The sequence below is a fragment of the Apis florea genome, unplaced genomic scaffold, assembly GCF_048593485.1.
Source record: "Apis florea isolate Af1SG1 unplaced genomic scaffold, ASM4859348v1 contig_2411_pilon, whole genome shotgun sequence".
In the NCBI taxonomy this organism is placed as follows: domain Eukaryota; kingdom Metazoa; phylum Arthropoda; class Insecta; order Hymenoptera; family Apidae; genus Apis; species Apis florea.
The window spans coordinates 450,671-477,161 of NW_028256580.1; the positions used below are offsets into that span (position 1 = coordinate 450,671).

Consider the following 26,491-nt stretch of genomic DNA (forward strand, 5'->3'; position numbering starts at 1 on the left):
AATATTTCGGTGTTCTCGAGCATGTGATATTTATTTGTTGTTTGTTTTGTAATTACATACAATATATTACTGATATTATCAAAACTTAATGTATATAATAACAAAAACGTAAATGTTAGATTTTAAATAGTAATTATAGTCTATAGAAAAAATGAATTCGATATAGTTTGGTTGTGATTTTTGTGAATAATAGTGAGATTTTTATGATTTATAAAATTATTTTTATCATGTTGTAAGTGAATCTAAAAAATTAGAAGAATATAAAGGACGTACGATTACTGGTAAGTGTTTCATTTTAAAACTTAATTATAAAAACCGAAAAATAGTTTGAGGTTATGTCAATTATTACTTCAAATTATTGTTTTTCTATTATTAATCTGTCGATATAACATCAATATAATCGTATTAATAAATCGTCAGGTTATAATGGGATATACGTTATAATGTATGTAAACGCAACTTTTATCATTGTGTAATTATTTGTAACGTTTATTATCTCACGTGACTGAGCACGTGTACGTACTTTGCACAGCATTATATATACGCGTTATTTCTCTTTACGAAAATTTAATAATAATTCATATTTGTATAATAAATAAATACAAAATACATATATTTTTATATTTTTATTCGTTAATAATCTAATATATGGTTCGAAAATAGAGCGCTTTTTCGAGATCATTACGAGTCGAGAAATATTCGTTGTCACGATATTTAAACAATTCCGAAGTTTTGATTCATTTCGAGACAATAGAAATAATAAGTTCACATATGTATATTGCTCGTATAATTATCCTTTTTATTATGATTATTCATTATGTTATTATTTTATTTATTTTATTGTTGTATTACATTGTTATTGGGGGAATCACAATGATGGAAGATTATTAATTTTTCCCGCTTTAAGTCTTGCGCGATTTAAGGCTAAAACATATGGTTAAATTCGATTAAACTTGAAGATAAGAGATTTAGATACGTTTCTAAATATCATAATTATAGTAGCATTGTACAAGAAAAGATTAAGATTTTACAAAGAAATGATTTACGACAGTTTTGACATAAGTGCACGTAGAGTGTATTTAAATTATAAAGAAAAAAAAATAAAAATAAGTTAGTAGAAAAACGATCGGTAGAATGCTAGTCAGGTATAAAATATTTTTTTTGGAGTAAACGACGATGCATTTTCAGGATGAAGAGCTACTAAAAAAGTAACGAATTTATCGGGGTTAAATAAATAAGAAGGGGCACATAAAATAACTAGATAAAAACATGATATGTTTCTTTTTCCGAAACGATTATAAATAATTTATAACGAAGGGTGCAGGCGGCCTCTCTTTTTCCGTCTCTGTTTTTTTCCTGAGATCGTCGACGTACATTTCTCTTTCCTTTTATTCGTCCTCTTGTTGCTTTTTTTTTTTTCTTTTCTTTTTATCAAAAGTATCATTCGTTTTTATATCGATAACAATCGTAGGATAGGAAAGGTAGAACGGTTAAATTTTTGTCAAGATGCGTGCGATTGGAAAAAGAGTCGTAAATCATAATTGATGTATAGCAACGTTTACATTCTATTTACGAATATGTTTGAACTTGAACATACATATAAAGAAACGGGTAGCAGAGTATCGTAATAAATTTTTCGCTAACTAGAATAGAATAATGTTTTTTTTCTTTTTTTAGTTGTACGTGCTGTGATAATCTCATTTTCTTGCTTTTCAGCATATGTATATGTATATATGCATATATTTCTTTAAAAACAGTTTCGAGAACATTTGAGCCTCGGCCCTTGCACCCTTCTCGCTTAAACCTAACGAATAAATACCTATTCGCCATTTCGATTTTCTATCGATGGCTCGTCGAGGACACTCCACTTTTTAAATTTAATTTATTTCGTTCTCTCTTTCTCTTCCTCTCTTTCCGTTCGTTCGTCCCTTTTTCGTCCTCTTAGTTCCGTTTTCGAACAAATTCTAAAATATGAATTGATTATCGAGAAATTTTATTGCGTTTTCATTCAATGAAAAATTATATTGAATATATACGTAAAGGAACAATTGTCGAGCCGCGAATGCAGTGTCCTCGATCGAATTAAACGATACTGGTGAAATATGTGCGCATTCGCTCGTAATCCCCAATATCTTTTCGCCGATCGGGGATCGCTCGTAAATCGATCGTAAGATGATAATTGACGATCATTCGCGTCCCTCGATACGAAAAATATATCGTCTGTAACAAAATATCGGCCCCGCCGATCGTCAAACTTTTCCTCGCTTCACAGTGTGACAAATGTGACGAGCCTTAAATGATTTTTGAACGGAAGAGTTGGAAAGATCGTGTGAAAGGCGCCGAATCGGAGCCGGATATTTTTTTCTTTTCTTTTCTTTCTTTCTTTTCTTTTTTTTTTTTTTTTTTTTTTTCATCGGTCGAATTCGGAGAATTTAAAAAGCCAATGAATTCCATTCGAGGAATGGAAATTCCTCCGTTCCCTCTGTTTTCGCGTGTCTCGTTCGAGGCAAAGGGTGCACCGCGCAAGAGGCTCGACCATTCTCGATCCCATGGCCCATCATCCGCCAACCATTTCATTTATCTTGTTTCTTTTACTTGTGAAATTGCCGCTTGCGCCCCATGTTGCATATCTTGAAGTGGCACAACGTCATATCTAAACAACAATTCAAGAATCAATGAATAAATGCGTCGCGAGATTTTGAATTCTTCTTTTTTGGAAGAAAACATTTTTGGGAAGAAATATGGGATAGACGGAATTAATCGATCGTCGTCTTATCCTTCAACGATGGACGATATCGTTGACGATATGACGCAACGAATCGAATCAAAAGTCAATTGGCCCAATCGATCGCTTTATCATCCTCCCTTCCCCCTCCCCCTCCCCCTCCTCTCCCCTTCCTCCCCCCCCTCTCTCTCGATCCTTAGTTCGCGAAATTGTCGATTATTTTCAAAGCGTTTCCAACTTTCTCGAAAGATTGAAAGTATAAGATGGAATGGAATGGAATGGAATGGAAAGGTGGCGAAGGTAGGAAGGTGTCTCTACTCACAGCTGATCATGGTACGTTTGCCGGAATGCTGCGGCTCTTGTCTAACCACGGCATTCGGTGTCGGTAATTTTTCAGCGTAGTAATCCGAGTCCGATTGTATCTCCGATTCCTTCCCCTCCATTATTATCGACTGGATCTTCATACGTTCCTTGTCCAACTCTTTCTCCCGCTCCGCGACGTACTGTTTCTCCTCGAACAACTCCTTCAGCTTGTTGAGCAATATCTGCCGATTAAAACACGTGCAAAGATTCGAATGAGGCGAATAGCGAGAACGGGCTATGAGAGAAATGATGAAACTTGGATGCTTACGAAATCGTTGTCCGAGGTTTTGCCGTAGAACTCGGACTCGGGGATCGGTTCCCCGACGACGGACGACGCTGAGAGACGGAAGAACAACAACAACAGTGCCAACAGACACAGGGCTGTCCTTCGTTTCGCGCTCGACCTTCCCGTCATTCCCTCGGTCCTCTTTTTTATCGCTGAAAGAAAAAAGACGATCACCACTGAAATTAGTCGACTCGAATAGAGAACGAGAGAGAGAGAGAGAGAGAGAAAGAGCTAGGGGACACAATCGTTATATCTCTCGTCCATTCGACTCGCAGCGTACCGGACATTTTTCGAAACGTGAAACGTGTTATGGACAGATGGCGCGCATCCCAGAAGAAAGAGAAACGCGTCCCACCAATCGATTCCTTCGATTGTTCGAAGCCTTGTAACCTTGGCGTCGCATCGCGGAATCGCGTCACGTTTATTTAGCCCCGTTTATTAACCCTTTACCGCGGCTCGAACCCAAACAAATCTATTTATTAATAGGAAAATACCGCAGTTAAATGTTGAAAACGAAGATACCGTTAGGCGCGCTCGTCGCTCGCTCCTCTCCCCCCTCTCCCACCTCCCTCCAAGATACACCACGCTTCTTTCTCGTTTACGCGATCTCGTATCGAATCTCGTCCATCCCTCCCTCTTCCAATAATAACATACGCTCTAATCTATCTATCGTTTTTTTTTTTTTTTTTTTTTTTGCGCGCGCGTTGGCGTAACGGGGAACAGGAACAGGAGGAGGAGGAGGAGGAAGAAGAGTAGAAGAAGAAGAAAGAAAAAAAAGAAAAAGACGGAACGAGCGAAATCGGCGGACGAGATTATCGGTCTGACGAACGGGTGTTGTAGATCGCTGGGATTCGTCATCATATTCGTGTGTAACCTCTTGTTTGCGATCTCTGCGTAATCTTATCCAACCGCCGTCCGCGCCCCTCGGACGAGCGCCTCTTATCGCCTCGAGGTAAGGGATAATCCTCGATGACCCGCGCGGAGAAACGGCGCGTGAATTCATTCAGCCCGGCCGCCGATTTATCCGCCGCCGCCGCCGCCGCCCGATCCGATTCGTTCGAACGGAGGGCGGGGGGAGGGGGGGTACGAGTACAATCGCGAGCTTTTCTCACCATTCACCTTTCCTTCCTCCCCTGCCGTTTCTCTCCTTCGAAGAAATTTCGAATTTCTTTGAGTTCGTTCTTTCGTTCGAGGGGGGATAAAAGTGGAATAAAACCTGAGGAAAAATGCGAAACTTGGATCTGTTATATATGTATATATATATATATATATAAACGCACGAGCAACGAAGAAAGGAGGAGGAGGAGGAGGAGGAAGAAGAATGAAGCAGATAAGGAAGATTGCCACCGGCTCACGACGAGGATCGTTTCGATTCTTTTTTTTTTTTTGAAGACGACGCAGTTGAATCGCGCGCGCGCGCGCGTGTGTGTGTGTCGCCGCAGGGGGTCGCGGTTCACGGTTATTATCGCGCGTGGTTCGAATGGTGAACGTTGGTAAACAAAACGATTAGCAACGATCGATTCGCGCGAGTGGAAGAGGAGGAGGAGGAGGAGGAGGATGGTGATGCGCTCGATCGATCGACTCGCGTAATAACGATAAATTACGAGTCCATTACGTTGGCGAAGGAAGAAGACACTTTTCCCCCCTTTTCCCCTCGCCGCCCGAGGAAATGATCCTACCTTATTTTATATATATATCGAAAAAAAAAAGCCGTTGGAATATCCTTGGATTTTCAAGCGAGATTTTGGAGGAGTTTTCGTGGAGGACGATGCGCGGAGTGAGCCGCGGAGGGCTGTTGCACCCTCTATTATACCCCGGGCGGGATCCTCCGCCGCCCTCCGCCCTAACCGCACCTCCTACCACCTGTAGAGGCAGCCACGAACTACACCCACGTGCGACGCGACCTTCCTCCTCCTCCTTTGAGAGGAGGAAGGAATTCTTCTCGCTGTTTTTTTTTTTTTCTTTTCTTTTTTTGTAAATAATACGACGATAAACTACGGAGATCGTTGCGCAACATCGCTCTTTTCGATCGTATCGAATGTTTCGGTGTTTTTTCCATTTCGCGATATACGTCGCGAATTCATGCGGACGGCGTCCAAGTTGACGTCAGCCTCGGAGAATACGGCGATGATCTTACCGATCTTCCGCTCGATTCGAATTTTCTCGACGATACGTGTGTAAAAGGGGGGAGGGAGGGGGAGGGGAACGGTCGAAAGTTCTCGGGCTGGATCGGTTAATTACCGACCGAGGCAACCCGCTTCTCTTTGTGCCCATCTTTCAACCACGTTTTTATTCGCACGTTTCTCGCGCGCTCAACGAGGAGGATTTCTTTCAGGAAAGTGGACGACGATCCTCTCTGTTTTCCAACGGGGAAGGGAGGAGAAAACGATATTTCGACGTTGTGACGTATTTCTATGGGCGCGTGTGTGTCGATGTGGGACGATGGGAGAGAGAGAGAGAGAGAGAGAAAAAAAGTTAACGAAGATACGCTCGTTAGATTCGACCGCGAAATGAAATGTCGCGCGTGTCTTGATTTATTCGACTCGATTCCCATATTTGAATATTTTCCCAAAATTGGAATCTATCTCGAAAAAGGGAAAAAGTTCGAAAGAAAACAGAGAAAAAAATTTCGGGATCATATTGCGCGCGCGTTCGTCCTTTTCTTCCTTGGAACAAGCGAGATTCACTTCAGTTTAAATTAACGATCGAATCGCTCGTAATAATTCGTAATATTGTTACATCGTTTTCGAAAACAAAACAGAATAATCTTCGTGACTTCGTAACTTCGAAATATCGCCTCGCACGAGCCAGCAAAATTTCTTTCGCCTCGGTGCTTCGCTCGCGCGCGGCAAAGAAATCTCGAAAAAAAAAAAAAAAGAAAGAAAGAAAGAAAGAGAAATCTCAAAAACGAGATTTCGATTTCGCGTTTCGACCGATAACGACAATAAACCGTTAAGAAAAACGAAGGGAGGGAGGGGGGGGGAGAGATCCCGATACGAAGAGAGAGCGAGAGAGAGGAGCTTGTTCGAAAATCGAGGACACGAGAGCTCGGCCGTTTTCGATGATGATCGTAAATAGAAATCTCGTAATTTGTTTTCATTGAGCGGGCGGGAGGGGGCCGACGGAGTTGTTGAGACTAGCGTGGAAAACAGAGGACGAGCGCGCGCGCGCGCACACACACACGAACACACACACACACACACACACACACACACACACACGAACACACACACACGACACACACACACACACACACACACACACACACACACACACACACACACACACACACACACACACACACAAGAGAGAGAGAGAGAGAGAGAGAGAGAGAGAGAGAGAGAGAGAGAGAGAGAGAGAGAGAGAGAGAGAGAGAGAATAGGATAATTAGACGCGGGATTTCCCACCCGCGGTTGACTTCGGTATACGACGACATCGATTCCGACCAATCGCCTCGTAAACGAACGATAACTGCCCCCTAGCCGTTTATCGGTCTCGTTCAATTAACGGTCTCTCCTTATCCGGGCCCCCGATTCCCCCCTCCTCCTTTTTTTTCCACGCATCTCGGTAAATCGCACGCCCGGCAAAATGGCGGACAGATGACAACAACAACAACAACAACAACAATAACCTTCGTGGCCGTTCTTCTTTTATCCTTCTCCTTCGTTCGTCGCGTAACCGCGACACGATCTTGAATAAACGAAAAAGAAAATGAAAATGTGCAATTTTGATAAATCGCGACGTCTCTGATATTTATTGGAATCGAAACGTTGCGGGAAATAAAATATATATATATATATGGTATACGTAAGAATGAAATTATTTTAGTTTAATCAGAGTTGGGTTAATTAACCCAAACGTTGAAAAAAGTAACTAGTTAAACGTCCGAATAATATTACGTTTTCAAACAATAAATTATTTTTAACTTCGTAATTTCAACTATTAGCGTGCAAAATTATATATATATATATATATATATATATATATATATCGCGATTAAATGATAATAATAAGCAGACAAGTAATTGAGAAATTATATATGCGAATTCTCGCTTTGCAAGAGGAATTAACGTAGGATTCGTAAGATCGGTGCGAATTCCTCCTTTAAGATTAAATTGGACTGGAAATGTCAGACGTATATTGTACACCAACATTTCTCCCCACAAACCTCTCTCTCTTTCCCTACGTATTATCGTTACGAATCTTGCCTCTTGATCTTATCGAGAGTTTCGAAGAGCGTCGCGTCCGCCCGATCCTTGACGCGGACCACTAACCATTCACGTCCCGTGAACCGTTTACCTGCACTCCTCGACGCTCGAAATATGGATCGAATATTTTTTTTTTCACGCGATTCCTTTCAATGCCAATTCGTCTCTCTGTTTACTTTCAATTTCGAAAAAAAAGATGGATGGATGGATAGATAGATAGATAAATAGATAGATTTTATCAATTTGTTTTCCAGGACGAGGAGGAGCGAAGGAGGATGTCGAACGACGAGGAGAAGCCGTTCGCGGTGGAGAGGGCGAAAAGTGGGCGGGCCAAATGCAAGAAGTGCAAGTGTCCGATAGAGAAGGACACAGTGAGGATCGCCAAATTGGTCGCGAATCCGTTCACGGACGGCAAGATGAAAGCGTGGCATCACTTGACCTGCCTGTTCGAGGTGTTCGCGAGGCAGAGGGCCACCACTAAAAGGATAGACGATCCCGCGGTGGACGTGAGCGGGTGGGAGGATCTGAGCGAGGAAGACAAGGCGACCGTCCTTCGTATGATCGAAAAGTTCGAAAAGGATTCGAAAAGTAAGAATCTTCTCTTCTTCCTCTATCCTCCCCCCTCTCTCTTCTCATCCATCGATGATCTCGACGCCCGAGAGACGAGAGAGAGCCTTTCTCGTTCTTCATCTTTCTCTCCTCGAATCAAGCAGTTGACTCAACAATAAATACCGGAGGACCGGTCGATAAAGAAATTCGACGCCCGAGAGACGAGAGAGAGATATTTCTCGTTCTTCATTTTTCTCTCCTCGAATTAAATAGTTTAACTTAATTAGTTAACTTAAGAATAAATACGGAGGACCGGTCGATAAAGAAATTCCACGCCCGAGAGAGAGCCTTTCTCGTTTCATCTTTCTCTCCTTCTCGAATTAATAGTAAACTTAAGAATGTATACCGAAGGACCGGTCGATAAAGAAATTCGAAAATATTTCTATCGCGATATAATTTGTTTATCGAAACATTTGTTTTTCCATTCTTTTTTTTTTTTTTTCTTCAGATCACACTCCTAAGGGGAAAGGGGTGGAGGCGAGGAAACGCAAAAGTGAGATTGGCGCGGAATCCGATCCTTCCCCGAGCAAAAAAACGAAGAAAAAGAAGAAGAAGAAGAAAGAGGAGAAGGATTCGGTATCCTCGAGCGAGGAGGAAGAAACGGATAGCTCCTCGGCGACGAAGAGCCCGGAGAAGAGGACGACGAGAGACGATTCGTTCGAAGAATTTCAACGGGTTTGCAACGACGTGGCAAGGGTGGACGCGTACACGGAGAAAACGGCCGTCGTGAAGAGGATGTTCAACAAAGGGTCCGAAGGTGGTAAGTTCAGTTTTGATCTCTGAATTATTAATATAATGATAATCGAACGAAGATCAATTCTTTCGTCGAATTCGTAAGATTCGTTTTCCAAATTGCTTGGATTGATTCGACTTGTTGTTGGTATCCTCGATATCTATCTGATTTTATTATGAAACGAGTCGACGATGATCGGTCTATGAATATTTCTCGATCATCCGTTTTTCTATCTAGAACGACCGTCCCCGAGTCGTATGTGTTGCGTGCATGCGTGTATGTATATACTTACTCGACTGTTTGAAAGTCTCTCGGTCGTTATGCTTTTCTCTTTTCCCGATGTTTCGATCTTGTCGTCAGTCACGGGGGAAAAAAGCTCGATTCGAAAACGATTTATCGTATGTCTCGTGATATCATCCAACGGTATCACTGATGATCTCGGATCACTTTTCGTTGGTGATTCTTTTCCCTTTCGAAGGAAAATGAAACGTTTCGTTGTTTCTTTCTATTATTATTATTATTTTTTTTTATTGTTATTTTTATTATCGTTGTTTTTTTTATTATTGTTGTTGTTAGTTGTTTCGCGAGAAGCGTGAAGGCTAGGTGGCTCACTACACATTCACCGTTTCGCGACTATTAGTCTCGAAGGTTGGTGCTCTGGTGTCTTATAAGCTCAGCTGTCCCCACCTAATCAAGTTCGGTTCGTAGACGCGGTGTCGAGCCCCTTCTCGTGCAGCCAGCTTGGCTCCAGACGCTCGCCCATTCTTTCCCTCTTTCTTCACGCGCCTCTTTCTTCCCTCCCCTCCTAGTTTATCGCGCGCTAGACTCGCGTCTCCTCTCTCTCTCTCTCTCTCTGTCTTTCTTTTTAATTTTTCCTCCTTCTCCCTCCCTCTCTCTCTCTCTCTCTCTCTCTCTCTCTTTATCTTCATTGTCAATCACGACAATGAGCAGACGCGTTCGATTTCGCGACCTTCCAATTAATCTTTTTCTCTCTTCTCCCCCCCCCCTGTCCCCTCACGCCTCTCTTCTTTTATCGATAGATTTTCACGGGGGGCTTGATCGCGATTCGATTCTCAACTACGACTATCTGTCGAGCAAAGTGAGTATAGGTATATCATCTACGATAACTCACTATCACTCTCTCGCTCGTTGTTTTTTTCTTTTCTTTTTTTTTTTTTTTTTTTTGGATAGGATGAAAAAGCCTATCCCCTCTTCTTCTCCTCGAGAGGAGAGGGATCTCGAGAAATTGGCGAGTTCGAATTAATAATCAGGGTTTTGATTAGAGATTGAAAATTAAGAGGAGAGGGGAGAGGAATTTATTGGTCCCCGAGCAATTAACCGTTAACGATAAACGAGACCACAACCTCTCCTTTGATATTTCGAGAGTCGACGAAATGAACACGAAAAACGCGAATTCTCCTCTATCGAAATATATATATATATATATTTTTTTTTTTTTTTTTTCTCGCTTCTCCCCGCGGCCGACGATCTAGTAACACGATTCCTTCTTTTCAATGGACGTAAATACATCGCGAGTTGTTCCATTCGAGTAAAATCCCGTGGAGAGCAAGGATATTTAACGCGAACGCGGCGCTTATCTCTTCTCCATTCGATATAATAATAAATTAACACGAGACGAGAGATCGTCTCATTGTTGTTATCATTGTTCGGGAGAGAAATTTTTTCAAGGTTGGATCCTTGGATCGCGCTTAAGTATTCGTTCTTTCAAGTAATCGTTTCTAAGCAGCGACAGAGTAAAGTATAGAATAAGAATAGAAAAGAAAGAAAGAAAGAAAGAAACGCGTTTAAAAAAATTGCAGTATTGCGCAGTGTTGCCAAACTCGATACAACGAATAGTGGTTCGAATAATAATAATAATAAAATTTTTTCTCGATTTTGAACTTATATGGATATTTAATTTTTAGAAAACGATACTGTTTTTTTCTTATAATTTATTGTTTATCGTTGAAAATATATATAACATAATAACCGATATATAAAAAAATATACGTATGTACAAATATTTGTACATTCGAACTCTTAAGTAAGCGCGCAAAATATCTAGGCGACGGACGGACTAGCAAAAAAGTTGTGGCAGGCAATTAACTTAGGAAAGCGTTTCGAATTTCACAAACGTACGATAAACTGGACCTTGAGAATTGGAAATGGTGGTCTAAAGAAACGGATGTTGAGGAGAAAAATATTTATTAAAAATGAGAAGTTGTGGCTATAGGGGATATCCTCGACAATCCTATTCTACAAATTATCCGATAGGCTGGGCCTATTAAACAGTGATAATTTAACGAAATAACGATAATTTAATTTTATGAATAAATTAATTTTAATTTAATAAAAAAAAAGTAGAAAATTACGTGGAACGATATAAAAAAATCATTGACAAATCGTTATCATTGTGTGAATTTCTATAATATGAATCGATTAGTTAACTTTAAATTTAATTCTTAGAAAATGTACAGAATATTCTCTCGATTATTAAAATGTGATCAATTATCGATTGGTTCTCTGCCTATATTTCGTATTTAAAAGTGAATTTTTGTCGTAATATACGTTATTCGAACCGCGTATCAACGAAACACTTATTACGCGAAACAAATTCCTCGATATCGGGTATATAAATAGACGCAACAGGTTCTAATTCGGTATCTCTATCAAGAATCCGCGGATCGATTCGTTTTGGCCAAGTGGAAATATCGGGCATCGGGAAAGGAAGAATACCGGCATTGTACCAAGCGATTTGCGCGTCTAAATGGCGCGGTAGCTCTATTTTCGACGATGATGAGGAGAATAGGAACGGAATTCCATCGAGCAGCAGAAACAGCAGCCCGTTTCGGTGTTCGAATCGGGGCATCGTTGCGCTCCGCCACGTGCCACCGGGTTCTATCCATCCTGTGCATTCGCACGCACAGTTTGTAATTTCTCGGAAGAGGAAGAGACCCTCTTGTTGGAAATTGGAACATTTTCCTAGAAACTTGCCCGTTAATTCGATTTTCGCGCGATTCATATTATTTCGACTCGACTCGATGGTCCATCCAGCTTTTTCACCGCGACCTAACCCACGATCAGTAAAAATTTAACAGTTGAGGTTACGAATAAAATTACGTAATAATAATAATCGCAAATAACAATCAACAATTACTCGAATTATTCGAGCATTTTAAAGTAAATTTTATTTTTAACTAGTTAACTTTTTCAACGGGTTAATGCCCACGATAATCATGCGCGAAAGGTAAACGAGCAGAAAATTGTTTGTTGAGAAACCAGAACGAATTAAAAAAAAAAAAAGAAAGAATAATGTAAGATTAATAAGCTCTCCTGTACTCTCCTCAGAATTAGAGGGGGGATGAAGAGAAAACAAGGATATATATATATATATATATAAAGCCTTCTTTCGCGTAACCCGTGGAAAATCTCATTGAAGCGAAGCTGCATTATCATTCGTCCGCGGAACTACACTTTGTACGATTGGTGGTATCTTGGTGGTGACCTCTCTCTATCGTTCTCTCGCGTTTCCTTCGGCCAATCGATCATTAATTACCGCGCTCCTCTTTAATCTAAACGTATGAAGTCACCTCCGCTTTTGCTGCGACCGAGCTTTTATTTGCCTCTTCTTCGTTCGTTTGGGACCCGCAATAATCGTAATCGCACGATTGCTTCGAAACGAGGAGAAGAAGAAGAAGAAGAAGAAGAAGAAAAAAAATTCGACCGACCGTCGGTCGAATCGCGTAATTTTTTCGTCTATTTCGTCGTATTATATCGACCTCGTTATCTCTCTTCTCTATTCCCTTCTCCTCTTCCTTTACGAGATCGCGGTTTTCGGAGGGACGCGCGTGCGAAAGGTCAAACAATAATCGTCTCCCTACGAGTTATCGATCGAGCTCGATCTTGCGACACACTACGGGAAACGTGCCCGACTTATCCTTAATCTCTTATCGAACGCAATTCGCGCGTGAAATTTTTCGCCACTGTCTCCCTCGATAACGTTTTTTCTCGATTTTCTTCAATTTTTTCCCTTTCTCTCTCTCTCGTTGGACAGATCCGAGCGTTAATTTCGTCTTCTTTGACGTGAAAAATAAATTCGATCCTTGAGCCTGATGCAACGCCCGAGCAAAAGCGTGAAACGATATAAATCGATCATATATATGTGTTAGATCGTACGCACGATTCCCGGAATTAATAATACCACCGTTTGTTTTCTCACTTGGAACAAGGAATTACGAGATGCGCCTCGTTAAATGCGTGCAAAAGATATTTGCATTATAAGCAACTATATAGTTGGTGTGTTTCGTAACCCTTCTAATAGAATTCCTGCAAATTTTCTTTTTTTTTCCTCTCCCCCCTCCCCTTCCATATTTTTTCGATTACGAGAATCGATACATATCGTTTCTTCGTTGCGATTTCCGCGTTGCGTAATCTTACTGCGTAGGTAATGATTCATAACTGTTAGGAGAGACTATATATATATACTAATACTTCGTTTTATCGATGTTCCGAATCGAATCGAAAATGTGCGTCGAAATCCTATGTTTATCCTATGTTTTTCTTTCTGTCTTTCTTTCCCCCCCTCCCCCCTCCATCTCGAAAGAATTATTATAAAAAGAAGGTATGCTCCGTGACACGGATATAATTTATCGTACAATGGATGTGCAACCGTCGAATTTATCGGTTAAATTCCCCGTTCGATCGATAACACCCACTCTCTTTATTTCTTCACCCTGTATTTCCCTCCCGTATCCCGATTATTTTACAACTTTTACAACCAAATCGCGGTGATTTTCCATTTCTCTGGTTCGAGAGAGCTATTTATTGTTCACCGATGGAAAGAAGTCTTCGGAAGGAAACGTTTATTTTCACGTACATTTCGATGATCTGTATTTAAATTTGCATTAGGCATCCAAGTATCCAAAGAATTCTAACTTCTTATTTCTCATTTTTATTTCTCAATATGCGTAGACTGATTACGATTTGTAACGATAGTTTAATTTATAAATGTAATTTTGTATTCGAGTAGTTAAGATAATAATTGTACGAATAGATATCGATATGCGTCGAAATAATTAATAGTTTCGATTATTCTTACGTAACTTCATAAATGAAAATAATTTTTAAGATTTTGAATATTCGAATAATAACCTTTTCCTATTATTATATAGCGTGCGGTGTCAGGTTTGTCAACAAAGCGTCCAAAGTGGGGGAAGATGGTTCTGGCGAAGGATATCCCTCTTGCCTCTATGCTGTCCTTCTGCGAGACTTCTTTACACCAGTGAACAATATGGTCGACAGTGATGGGAAAAATTTAATAGTGAGGTTACGAATAAAGTTACTTCGATAAGTCAGTTCGATAATTTATTGTTCAAAACGTAATAATAATCGCGAATAACTGTAGTGTCGAACGGTCGAGGTTATACGAAAAGCGGATCGACTACGAATAATAACTACGAATAATAACGAATAAATATTATTCGAGCGTTTTAATAAGTAATTAGAATAACTTTATTTCTAGTCACTTTTTTTAACGGACTAATACCCAACTCTGGTATTCGAGAGCTCGTTAAGAATTTCGTATACGTTCGATGAATCGATCGATGAGTGAAAGAGGTATCTACCGTAATCGACCAATCTCGTTAGAGCGGATCGAGAATGTATCGAGAAACAATCGATCTCGAGACAAGGTGGTGCATCGGGTATCGCGCACACGCAACGTAAACACCGCGATAATTTCGTATTTTTATAGGGTATTTTATTCGGATGATAATGGGGTCAGGGACTCCGGGGCATCGGATCTTTAATTAATTTTCTGCGATAGAACTGGATACACGCGTGTTACGAAACTCGCACGAGCGAAACAATTTCGGTTGCAATTTCAGATTCTCTCTCTGAACCTCAATCTCCTCCTACGAGAATCTAACAGAAAGATAAACGAAATTTTCATTTCCGCTCCGCCTCGTTTGACCCTATAACGGGGTTAAAACGTCAATTTTTTGTGTATATGTGTTTTTTTTTTCTTCATACACGCGATATATCTTTCGTAATTCACGTATTTCGATATCGCGCGTAATCCGTGATGAGATGAATGAGAAAAATAAGCGAACACGATCAAGAGATAGATACAGAATTTATTTTTCACGGAACACATTGGAAGAGGAGAAAGAAGTTGAAAGAACATTAAAAGAAAATAAAAAAGAAAAGGTATCGTTCATTACGAGTAAATATTACAGATGCTGCGATAACGATTGCAACTGTTTTGCAATGATGATGTAGTAGCTCCTTGGATGCAAAGGAGGTCGACGCTTAATTTCCACGAAAATTTCCATCGCAACCTTCGATCTTGTGCTCTTAATTCGAAATCGCTACGCATCTCGATCCTTTCTTCGATCGCATCCTTCGCAAGATTTGGAGGTTAGGTTTTAGTTCGGGACGCATTCGCACCTCCCCCTTTTCGCTTTCGCGTCGAAAGAAACGAACGAAAACGCATCGAGATGCAACAACAGAATGGAAAATTACGAGTGGCGACGATAACTGCGGCCACGATAACCGCCCGTCTGATCGTGGATTATTCTTTCGGACGACGTCCAACTCGATTCCATTTTCTCTTTTTACCGTTTACTTGTCCCTTTCCTATCTTACCGTTTAAGCAGATGACCCACGGCGTTTCTTTAACTCCAACCGAACAACACTTTATTTGTTTTCGCCGATTGTCGCGTAGGCTTGATAATACATTGGAATCCTAAATAATAAATCACGCATCTAGAAATTAATTTTTTTCAGATTTGAGAATGAAAATTTCTCGAAAGAAAGTGTTGTTTACTTAGAGATATTCTTAATCGATGTTTTTAAACCGATGACGGTTTTCAGACGGTTTTAAAAGCGACGTGAAGCTGTGGTGCAGAATGTTGCTTCCCGGGGCAGTGAAAAGGGTGTACAACTTACAAAGCAAACAATTGGTCAAGCTGTTTTCTCGTATACTGCTCGAGGACGAGAACGAGATGCTGGAACATCTCGAGCGAGGAGACGTAGCTGAAACCATCCGATCCTTTTTCGAGAAAAGCGTCGCTCGAAAACCAGCTGAAAACAGCGTATTTACCATTCAACAGGTAACCCAGATTTCTCAGTTGAAGATTTGCATTGATCCACATCAGGAGAGATTTATGTTAACGTATTAATGTTCCGTATTCCTCGAAAATAGAAAAGAAACACACTGACTGAATTTTTTTTTCCATTTTTTTCGGAACCCAAACTGAATTGCCAAACGAAATCCTCTATCGACTCGAATTTCAAATATCTATAATATGTGGATACGAATATCTAATATATAATCCAGACTTCTCGATATTTAAGCTAAGATAAGCAAAGAAGTTAGGTTAGGTAATCGTTAATTTGTTTTTCGTCATTCATAGGTGGATGAATTTTTACAAGAGTTGTCGCTTTTAACCAAAGAGGAGGAGCAAGTTCGCCACTTTTGTTCCATCATTTCCAAGTAAATTATTTTTTCTTCTATTTCGTCGTTTCTTCGAAAACAAATTGTTGCTCGTTTTTTCAGATGCACTCTGGACGATTTAAAAATGATAATTCGACTGATCAAGCATGATTTAAGAATAAATGCTGGTCCGAAACATATGTGAGTATAAATAGCAAGCTAGACGATTAAACTAGATCAAATATTTTTCGTCTATATTCCGTCTTCTCGTAGTTTGGCCGCGGTGCACGAAGACGCTTATGAGGCTTTCCAAACATCCAGGGATTTGAATAGCGTTATCGAAAGGTGTTTGCAACGATCGTCGAAATCAAAGAAACAAGAATCGAGTTCTTCCGATGTTAAAGTTACACTTTCGCTGATGACACCTGTCTTACCTATGCTGGTAAAGCTTTTGTATCTTCTTCGTTTAAATCGTTGTAAATCGTTTGTAAAAGTTTATTAAAAATGGAATAGGCAGAAGCTTGCAAGTCCGTGGAAATGGCGATGAAAAAATGTCCAAATGGAATGCTGGCCGAAGTGAAGTATGATGGAGAACGCGTTCAAGTGCATAAGAAAGGAAACGAATTTCGATACTTCAGCAGATCCTTGAAACCAGTGCTTCCTCATAAAGTAAATAAATCTGTTTCGTTCCGATTCCTATTTCCCCAACACGTTAGTTTTACACGCTCTCTTATCGTTCCAGGTGAATCTTTTCAAGAATTATATTCCACAAGCTTTTCCAGATGGCGATGATCTGATTTTGGACTCCGAGATCCTCATGATTGACACCAATACTGGACAACCGTTGCCCTTTGGTACCTTAGGCATTCATAAGGTTCGAATATCTTCTTCGTTGAAACTCTTTAATCCTTCAAAATTATTACTATTCGGTTTCGTTTTTTAGAAAGCTGAATTCAAAGATGCAAATGCCTGTTTGTTCGTTTTCGATTGCATTTATTACAACGGAGATGTTTTGCTGCACAAGTGAGTTTTCCAATTTCTCTCTCGCTTGTATCTTATCTAGCACCTAAATAAATCATTTTGCGCAGATCTATGATGGAACGAAGACGAATATTAACGAAGAGAATGACAGAGATACCAAACAGAATAATGCTGTCGGAAACGAAGGAAGTCCATGTAAATAATTTAAGATTCAATTTCTATCGATATCGTAAAAGTAGAAAATTGTAAGCGATAATAATTTCAGAATTCCCAAGATTTAGCAGAAATGATCGCCAGGATTCTTAAAATGGGTCTTGAAGGCCTGGTTCTCAAAGATATTCACGTACTTATCGCATATTATTTATAAGATGATCAATTTATTCCGTATGCTGTGCCCGAATGATGCGTCGTTTTTATTCGTAGAGCAAATATGAGCCGGGTAAGAGGCACTGGTTGAAGGTAAAGAAGGATTATTTATACGACGGTGCAATGGCCGATAGTGCAGATCTCGTCGTGCTTGGCGCATGGTACGGTACAGGGAACAAAGGTTCGTTGTTCGATCGAATTACTTTGTATGCATATTTTTTTTTTACATTTGATTCCTTTCTCATGATCTTTAGGAGGTATGATGTCTATATTCCTCATGGGTTGCTACGACGAAGATCGTGGCAACTGGGTAACGGTGACCAAAGTAAGTAAATTGAATATGGTATCCTTAACACCAACGAAATTTAAAATTCGATTGGATGCAGGTACACACTGGTCACGACGATGCAACCTTGGCAAGCCTTCAGGATGAGCTCGATATGATAAAAATAAGCAAGGATCCAACTAAAGTACCACGTTGGCTACGCGCTAACAAACCAATGATTCCCGATTTTGTTGCAAAGGATCCGAAGGTATTATCTAGGTTTAACTTGGTTCGATTCTCGGCTGAAAGCAGCTCAAACGAAACGTTTATGATTTGCAGAAACAACCGGTGTGGGAAATAACGGGAGCAGAGTTCACTAATCAGGGTGTTCACACAGCTGACGGTATTAGTATCAGATTTCCACGTGTAACGCGCATTCGTCCAGATAAAGATTGGTCTTCTGCCATCACTTTAAACGAATTGCGAAATCTTTTCAAAAAGAATTCCGAGTCGATAGATCTTACCCTTCTTTTGCCTTCAACTTCTAAGAAAGAAATTGATAAAAGGAAAACGAGAGAAGAAGATTCATCTTTTTTGAGCACAAAAGCGAAACGCGAAGATGAAAGATCAAAGTCTCCAACAAGGAAAAATAAGGATTCAAAAACGATTAAAACACCTTCTCCAAAGAAATCTCCCGCAAAGCCAGCAGTCAGTTCTCCTCGATCTAGATCTAACGGAAAAAATAAGGATCAAAGAAGGCACGATGGTGCAGAAAAAAATGTTTTCAACGAACGGGATACGGAGGCAGCGTATTATGCTTTTGTAAATAGGGATGTACGTTTTTATCGCTACATGTTTTAATGAAATGTACCATCTTATCCGTTTAACCTTATATCCTATATCTTATAGTTCATCGAGTATTCCGCTGCAGGAGTCCCGTTAAATTGGATCGAAGGACGAAAACCCAAGGATGGTCTTCCGTCGGATGCAAAATCGTTGCATAATTTAACGAACAACGAATTGGTAATAAACGCATGTCAATAATGGGGAAAATTTAATAGTTCAAATTACGAATAAAGTTATTTCGATAATTTATTGTTCAAAACATAATATACAAAACATAATTTATTGTTCAAAACATAATTGCAAATAATTGAGATAATATGAGGAATGAATCGACGACTATAATAGCTACGAATAAATATTATTAAGGCATTTTAATAAATAATTACTTAGAGTAACTTTATTCGAAATTTTTAACTAATTACTTTTTCAACCGATTAATACCTAACTCTGACGTATATAATGTAACAAAAAAAAAAAATTAACCTCTAAAATCGAAACGTGACAACGTTATCGTTTCGTTCTTTTTATTTTCTTTTTCTTTATAGAAATCTAAGAGCATTTTAAAGGGTGCACCGATCAGTTTAGCGCCAAGTTTTAAGAAAAGCAAACAACAAGATTACGTTCGCAACATGCTCAAGACGTATCCTTTTATTCCTTATCGAAGAGGTAGGAGCTCCTTGAATAATTATCGTTTCCGTCTTTGAAAACAAACTCAAACTCGCTCGCAGTTTCAAACTCGATTGGTCGTCGCGTCCAATCGACACGGCTATCACGACTTAAGGGACGTTTCTTAATTACTTTGGGATGGATATATGTATAGAATCTGATGGAATGGGTCGCGTTTTCCAGTGGAAAACATGTACTTACGTAAACCTCGTACGTAACACCTCGGGGAGAAGAATAGTTGGCGAGAGTAGCATGACAGAAAAATGGAACACGAGGTTTTCTTTCGTGTCTTACCACGTTCCCTCGAGGCGGATTTAAAGTAGACGAGTTGCTTAACGACCGTGCCGCGAGAAAGGGGAACGTACGAATCGTCATATATGCGAGCTTCTCAATTCCACCGCTTCGAACGCGATCGCGTTACATATCGATTCTCCTTAATCGATATCAGTCTTGGGGCCAAGGTGTTGAACGACGAAGATAAGTCTACTACGGCCACGTATATGATTCATCCTTGCAAGGAAATCCTATCGTCCGCTGTTCACGTACGTATTACCTATTTTTACGAAAAAAAACTTTATATTCTTCTAAAGAGAAAAGAATTCGTTTCGTCGAAATCGATTAATTTGAACATCATTTCGAGAAATTGTAGCTTCGATACATACGTAATTTTTAAAGTTTTCTGGTAGAAGGAATGCGCGATTCATCGCTCGTAGAGATTGTTTAAAACGGGGAAAAAAAAGAATAGGACGATATCGATCGATAACGGAAACTCGGAATCCTTGAAAATAACGCGTTTTATCTCGGTTTGGATAGGTTAGGTAAAAAAAGGTAAAAAAGTTCACGATCGCGTAGTTAATGGATGCGTTTTTAATGGATAGAACGAGCGGATCCTCGATAACGGAGTTAAACTTGGTTAACACCGGCATCGTTACAGCACGCTAGCATTGGCATTAAGCGGCTTCCGACTCGTGGAAGTTGTCAACTCCGTTAACCGTAGGCGCCAATTGCTCGCGTAGTTCGCTCCTTGATAATCTTCCATCGCCTATGGAATATCATTACCCCTCATCCGTAAAACGCAAACAGGAACGTTAATCCCCGCGGCATGACATTCACTTCGATTCTCTGCTTCGTTCCACAGGAGTTCGAGGATGTTCCAAAGACGGTGAGGCACGTGAGCGTCTCTTGGGTAGAGGCGGTCGCCTCTACTTTGGAAATTCAAGGAACGGAAGAGCACGCGGTGGAATTGGTCGAGAATTATTGTTCCTGCCCCTGTTCTCACCGATGACCATCTTTACACGAAATAGAATAATGTAGAAAGTTCATTGGGAAGAAATATTCGAGGAGAATCTTGTACTTACCTTTTCCTTGCATCCCAACATGTTGTCCTTGAAATCGAGTCCTTCGAAACTCGACTGCTTTAACGAAGGAAAATGTAGAAAATTGTAAATTGTACATTTTATATTTATTTCGCTACTGGATATTCGTAGCAAAATATATTCGGAAAATAAAGAGATCGATCGCATACAGAACGGAAAAAACGGATTCTTTATTGAACAACGTCCTTCGTTAATTAAAATATAAGTAAAGTATAATTAGCAAGAAGATGCAATTATTGTGCTTTGCAGTCTCACTCGAGAATCGAGAAAAGAAAACTCTATAATCTTAACGGAGGCTTAATTACGATACATCGTACTACAATCTACTATTTCCTTTTCTTAATATCGACGTCAATATAATACAGCGTATTGCGGGGAAATGGATCATTGCTAAATTTACATCCGCGACATTTTCAAATCGAAAACGATTCTCCGAAAGAACACGTACATTTTGAAATACGATCAAAGAATTACTAAAGGTTTATAAACTCGCGGATGCAAACTTGACAACACTGGCAATTTGGACTTGTGCCGTCGAGCTGCACTCGTCGTCTATTTAAAAGCTTAGCCACTGGACAAAGGGAGAGACAGAGGAAAGAGAGGGGGGAGAGAGAGAGAGAGAGAGAGAGATGATCGAGGAACAACTCGACGTTCTATTTGCCAAAGCAGGAGACAGCGTTGAAGGCGCACTGTTTCCAATAACTTCGTTTGCGCTGAAGGTCACCGATGTCCAGCTGATTTCGAAGCCGTTTCACGATTTGTTTCGTGAACAGGTAATTGATCAGAGCGGTCTCGATGCTTCCATCGTCGTCCACCAACTGAAACATATGCTTTAGACAAATTTCAACCCGGCAACGCGTGAATAGTGGTTATAGGAATAATAGGAAAAAACTGGGCAAAATTATTTTTTTCCCGGTTTTGAGTTAGTTTATATACAGACTTAATTTTTAAAAAACGATACTACTTTTTTATTATAATTTACTGTTTCGTTAAAAATATGTATAACATAATAATCGATATATAAAAATATATACGAATGTATAAATATTTGTGATTCGAACTCTCAAGTAACCGCGCGCAAAATATCTACGCGGCGGACGTAGCAAAAAAGTTGTGGCAGGCAATTAACTTAGGAAACCGTTTCGAATTTCACAACATACGATAAACTGGACCTTGAGAATTAGAAATGGTAGCCTAAAGAAACGAACGTTGAGGTGAAAGATGTTTATTAATAAAAAGAAGGGTATATTCTCGACAATCCTATTTTATAAATTATCCGAGAAATGTAGACCAGATATAGGCCAAAACAGTGATAATTTAACGAAATAACGACAAAACTGAAAATTATAAAATGAAAAAAACACTGTAAGAATAAAAAAAAAATTAGAAAGTTTCTACTTTCCGTACATTCGATTCTTATTACGATATGGAACATATAAAAAATCATTAACAAATCATTACATTGCATGAGTTTCTAATATGAAACAATTAGTTAACTTTAAATTATTGAAATATGATCAAGTATCGATTAGTTCTCTGCCTATATGCGCGTATTTTGTTTAATCTATAAAAAACATATTTAAAATTTGTAAAAAATGTATAATTATTATACATTACATCAAAATAATCATATTTTATATATTTGAAAATAAATTTTGGTAATATACACTATTCGAGCCAAAAGAAGAAAAGAGTGTACGATCAACCTTTTCATAAACGTTAGAAAAAAGGCTTCTCGAATCGTCTCTCCGCCATCTTGTTCCATATATCTCCATCTCGATCTTTCCTCTTATTACCATCTCTCAAAAACCGAGTTAATGGGTATAATAATTCCGTCCAAGATCGAACGTTCGAGCGTAACGTAAACATACGTAAACGTTTTCGATGTTGCACTCAGAATCAAGCAACGATTGGAATTAAATAAAGATCGTAAGACAATTTGCACGATATAACGATTAAAGAAAAAAAAAAAAAAAAAAAAAAATGCGTGGTGGATGAGGAAAGATATTAGGCCTTTTTTTTTATAAAGACATCGAATCAACGCTCAACAACCGGACGTAAAGTAAAATCGGATCAGCCGTCGCCGAGATATCGATTATCGGATCAGCTGCAAATTTATCAGCCTTCCGTTCAACGAATTCGCGTGCTTTATCGCCGCTCCTCTCCAAGAGCTTACACGACCGATCTCTATTTCTCTATTTTCAATATTTCTCTCTCGAAGCTAATTTTTAATTGTAAAAAAGTGGGTTGGTAACATTGGTATCGATAGAGAGAAATATACGCGTGTTGTTGTTTTACGTAATATCACCTCGTAGTATCCCATTTCTCCGTAACGTATACGTATGCTAATGTTACGGTAAATTCCGAGGGCGGTTTAAATGCTTAAACGAACGAATCTCTCCTACGCCGTGCGCAATAACCTATTTGCAATTCAAACGTCTAGATAAGAGTTACGCAACAGGAGTACGAACTATATTTCGTACAAAGAATTAAGAAGTATATTGGCGAGTGGATATTTTCGTTTTCTTCCATTGTTTCAATTTTTTTTTTTTTTTTTTTTTATATATATAAAATAATGTACAAAATTTCTAATTTGGCCACGAATTTGGAAATAATGCAATAAAATATTTGGAAACCGAGCAATAATAATTTCGTTCGAATAGAAATTATCTCGCAAACATCGGTAGTCAAGTTCGTTAAACGGGCAATTTACTTTGTTATCCACCGCAAAAGACACGAGTCTTTATCCGTTTCTATCTCCTTCGGCCGGAGGAGAAATTCAATTTGTCCCTTTTGAAACAGTATCCGTTTATATCGTCCGCTTGGAAATATTTCAATTCCGCGAATTATTATTTTTCTCCAAATAATTCCAAACCAAATATTGGATTCGATGAATAATTTAATTTATCGTTGAAAAAAAAAATAGTACTCGTATAGACGGTAAAAAAATGAAGATTAAATATATGTACCGTGTACACGTGTAGAAAGATATATATATATATATATATGTTAAGTAATCCCAGTGTAATATTTCTGGGTTCAGAATTCAGGACGACAGGGCCAGCTTGAAACTATGCGAGCGTAGCATGGTAAACGGATCCTTTGTCTTTGATCATCCCGAGGATGCGCGCGATTAAACCCATATCTATGGATTATCAGAGGTAGCGTTAATTGCGCAGTTAACGTCACCCGTACACTCGACCATTGCGGTAACATTGATATGCCAATTCTGAATTAACCGAGACCTTTCTCTCTCTCTCTCTATCTCTCTCTCTCTCACCTCTCAAATCTCAAGGAGGAGAAGCACGAAAGATCGAAGAAGACGACTCTCGATAATTCTCTCGTGATCGAGGCAAAGGGGAATCGAAACAGTCGAATGAATTACACGCGAGAATTACTTATTTACGGATAACTTTTTAACTCGATATCTGGAAAAGAAGATAGATTGAAACATCGAGAGCAACAGGTTTCTCGTTTCCGCTTTCGATTACAAGCGGTTCAAGGATTTCGCCGTACAATCTCGAATTCGAGAATTCGCCTCGATCGGTAAAATCGTATATATATATATATATATGTAACAGTAAGAAAGTTTAATATGTCGAGAGAGAAATCGAACAAATGATTGTTCGGAGGAAAAGGTAGCTCCGTTATTAACATTCTTCCAAGGATGGAAGGAGGATAATACGAAGAGTTTGAACGGGTCTGAGGGGTAACAGTTGGCATAATAACGACCATAAAAACTCCTCTCTGGATATTGTAAAAAAACGCGATTCACTGTCGTCGCTAGTGTGCCAAATAAATTTCCGACGGAATTGTACTTCTTTCCATTCCTTCGAAAGAAGCGTGACTCTAATACGAATCTCTCCATTCTTATTCTTTCTTTGCTCGAAACTTTCTCCCCTATTCTCGAAAAAATTATTCCCAAAAAAATATATCACATATCACGTGAATGGATACAGAGTTGATGTTAAAAGTTACTTGTCCCATCCCATACCCGTACGGTTGATCGCAATTAACTGATTAACCGGAAAATGGAGATTAATCTCCGCAGCAAAAGCTGCGGTGGTTTTGATCGCGATTATATTTTTCAAATCGCGGCCAATCGATCGAAATTAATTATTAAACAAATACACAACGACGTATATACGAAGGAAAGAGAGAAGAAGGAAGAGAAAGACCTTTTTTTCTTTTTCTTCTCGAAACGAGTTCAAGAAATAGTTATTTGTAGCCACTTGTGTTCGTAGTAAAATCGAGGGCAGGGTGAGAGGGGTAACGAGGCACATTTGTCATTCGCTCGACTAGTAACGGTCACGTGGAATTTTCTCGACTAATGCTACCGCCGCTCGCTCGTTACGAGCGATATTCTTCCTTATTTACGTGCTATTTTATATTAAAATAAAAGCGTTCTCAAAAAACGAGGAAAAGGAAGGGAGGGGAGGGGGGGGGGAAGGATCACGTTACTTACGTCTACCTCGTTCAACAGTCGTTCCTTGTCAGCTGCCGGGATGGCCGTCGAGCAGTCGATCAACACCATAAGAACGACGAGCAGAAACATGGCGATTCGTAACGACGACATATTTCGATCCTGCGTAACAAAAAAAAAAAAAAAAAAAACAAACCAATCCGGATTAATTAAACCGTTTCAATTGTTCGAACGATTGTCGCTCGTTAACAAAAAAACTCATGTTATCGTGTCGATTTTGAAAATATGAAAGATCGAAAGAAAGGAAAAAAAAAAAAAAAGATGCGACACGAGAAGAACGAAAATATCCAAGTGAATGCTTTCGTCTCTCGATCGCACGAAATTACATGTGTATGTAGATATTCAAGGGATATATCTATTCCAACGTTAACAACGATGCACACGATACGCGTTTTTTTTTTCGATAATAACACGAGATAGCGTGATGGCATACGTAGTAACGATCGCTCGTATCAGTTCGCTTCGCTGGGAAGCTCTAAAAGTATCCGGCGACGACTCGTACCGCGTTGATTACGTTCGAAAGAAAAATCGAACGACTGAAACGACGAACGTCGTTCGAAAGGCCATTGATACAGCGGGCAATTCGAGACGCGAGATTCTACTTTCTGGAATCGATCGGATGAAAGCCGGTGAATTTTAATAAAGCACGATTTTATCGCTCGATTCGAAAGAGTCAATTTCTTGGTGGAATTTTTCGAAATATTCAGGATGCGATACCTCGCCTCGTGCGTTATTCTTTTTTCAACCGATTATCGATGATTGCTCGCGCGGACGGACATCATCTCTGACGTGACGCGAGAGTAATCTCTCGTATTCGGTCACCGAAAATTTCTCACTTTCGAAAAGTAAATTTATCGTGTATCGGCCGGATTGAAAAATTAATTTCTCTGGAACGAATTAACGATATATATATATATATATATAGAATAACGATGCACGCGTATTTTAGGGAAGCAAATTGGGCGGATGAAGGTTGACAACGTTGCGTGCGGTTTTACGGATATCGTTGATGCCGAGTGGACGGGATCGATCGGTTAATGGAATATTTTGATCAATGTCAAAATTGTTGGTTTTATTCGTCCGCGGTCGACACTTCGATTCTGCCGCGGTGAATAACGGACAACCACTCTACCTGTCATCGACAGAACC

At 39.5% G+C, this 26,491-nt stretch overlaps 3 protein-coding genes across 6 annotated transcripts in view; 1 reads left to right on the plus strand and 2 right to left on the minus strand.

Annotated features, from left to right (window-relative positions):
* On the plus strand, positions 1 to 21,021 carry DNAlig3 (DNA ligase 3). Of its 3 annotated transcripts, none has more exons than XR_015291342.1 (20): positions 1 to 281; positions 7,837 to 8,170; positions 8,640 to 8,951; positions 15,798 to 16,036; positions 16,340 to 16,419; positions 16,483 to 16,560; positions 16,633 to 16,801; positions 16,873 to 17,028; positions 17,102 to 17,233; positions 17,303 to 17,382; positions 17,448 to 17,535; positions 17,606 to 17,683; positions 17,764 to 17,887; positions 17,961 to 18,031; positions 18,093 to 18,239; positions 18,311 to 18,805; positions 18,881 to 18,994; positions 19,363 to 19,483; positions 19,667 to 20,025; positions 20,622 to 21,021. XR_015291342.1 is itself a non-coding variant. In XM_086905339.1 (20 exons), exons 2-20 carry the CDS (start codon positions 7,858 to 7,860, stop codon positions 20,766 to 20,768), a joined length of 3,012 nt encoding a protein of 1,003 aa, XP_086761465.1. In that variant the 5' UTR covers positions 1 to 281; positions 7,837 to 7,857; the 3' UTR covers positions 20,769 to 21,021. The 3 variants fall into 3 exon arrangements, 2 of the variants coding, with proteins under 2 accessions (XP_086761465.1, XP_086761466.1); XM_086905339.1 differs by having other exon boundaries at positions 19,363 to 19,457; positions 19,932 to 20,025; XM_086905340.1 differs by lacking the exon at positions 20,622 to 21,021 and having other exon boundaries at positions 19,638 to 19,938.
* Positions 612 to 9,568, minus strand: LOC100863101 (uncharacterized). Its single transcript, XM_086905356.1, has 4 exons — positions 9,217 to 9,568; positions 3,357 to 3,526; positions 3,048 to 3,270; positions 612 to 2,653 (listed from the first exon to the last, which is right to left on the minus strand). The coding sequence occupies exons 2-4, from the start codon at positions 3,501 to 3,503 to the stop codon at positions 2,592 to 2,594; spliced, it is 432 nt and encodes a 143-aa protein (XP_086761482.1). The 5' UTR covers positions 3,504 to 3,526; positions 9,217 to 9,568; the 3' UTR covers positions 612 to 2,591.
* LOC116414285 (prohormone-1) overlaps positions 21,006 to 26,491 on the minus strand; it is an 8,258-nt gene continuing 2,772 nt past the window's right edge. The window contains exons 3-4 of one of the 2 annotated variants that reach the window (XM_086905358.1): positions 25,331 to 25,444; positions 21,006 to 21,677 (exon numbers count right to left, since the gene is read on the minus strand). In XM_086905358.1, the coding sequence (XP_086761484.1) occupies positions 21,513 to 21,677; positions 25,331 to 25,435 (270 nt within the window). In that variant the 5' untranslated portion in view covers positions 25,436 to 25,444 and the 3' untranslated portion in view covers positions 21,006 to 21,512. Of the gene's footprint in view, positions 21,678 to 25,324; positions 25,445 to 26,491 lie in introns of both variants that reach the window. The other variant, XM_086905357.1, reaches the window with a different exon arrangement.

Excerpts from the sequence above, each read along its gene's own strand:
- DNAlig3 (XM_086905339.1), top strand. The coding sequence starts at position 7,858 with ATGTCGAACGACGAGGAGAAGCCGTTCGCGGTGGAGAGGGCGAAAAGT. Across the intron at positions 17,234-17,302 it reads GTACCTTAGGCATTCATAAG|AAAGCTGAATTCAAAGATGC; the intron begins GTTCGAATATCT and ends TTCGTTTTTTAG. Across the intron at positions 18,032-18,092 it reads ACTGGGTAACGGTGACCAAA|GTACACACTGGTCACGACGA; the intron begins GTAAGTAAATTG and ends GATTGGATGCAG.
- LOC100863101 (XM_086905356.1), bottom strand. The coding sequence starts at position 3,503 with ATGACGGGAAGGTCGAGCGCGAAACGAAGGACAGCCCTGTGTCTGTTG. Across the intron at positions 3,271-3,356 it reads AAACCTCGGACAACGATTTC|ATATTGCTCAACAAGCTGAA; the intron begins GTAAGCATCCAA and ends TTTAATCGGCAG. Across the intron at positions 2,654-3,047 it reads CAAACGTACCATGATCAGCT|ATATGACGTTGTGCCACTTC; the intron begins GTGAGTAGAGAC and ends ATTGTTGTTTAG.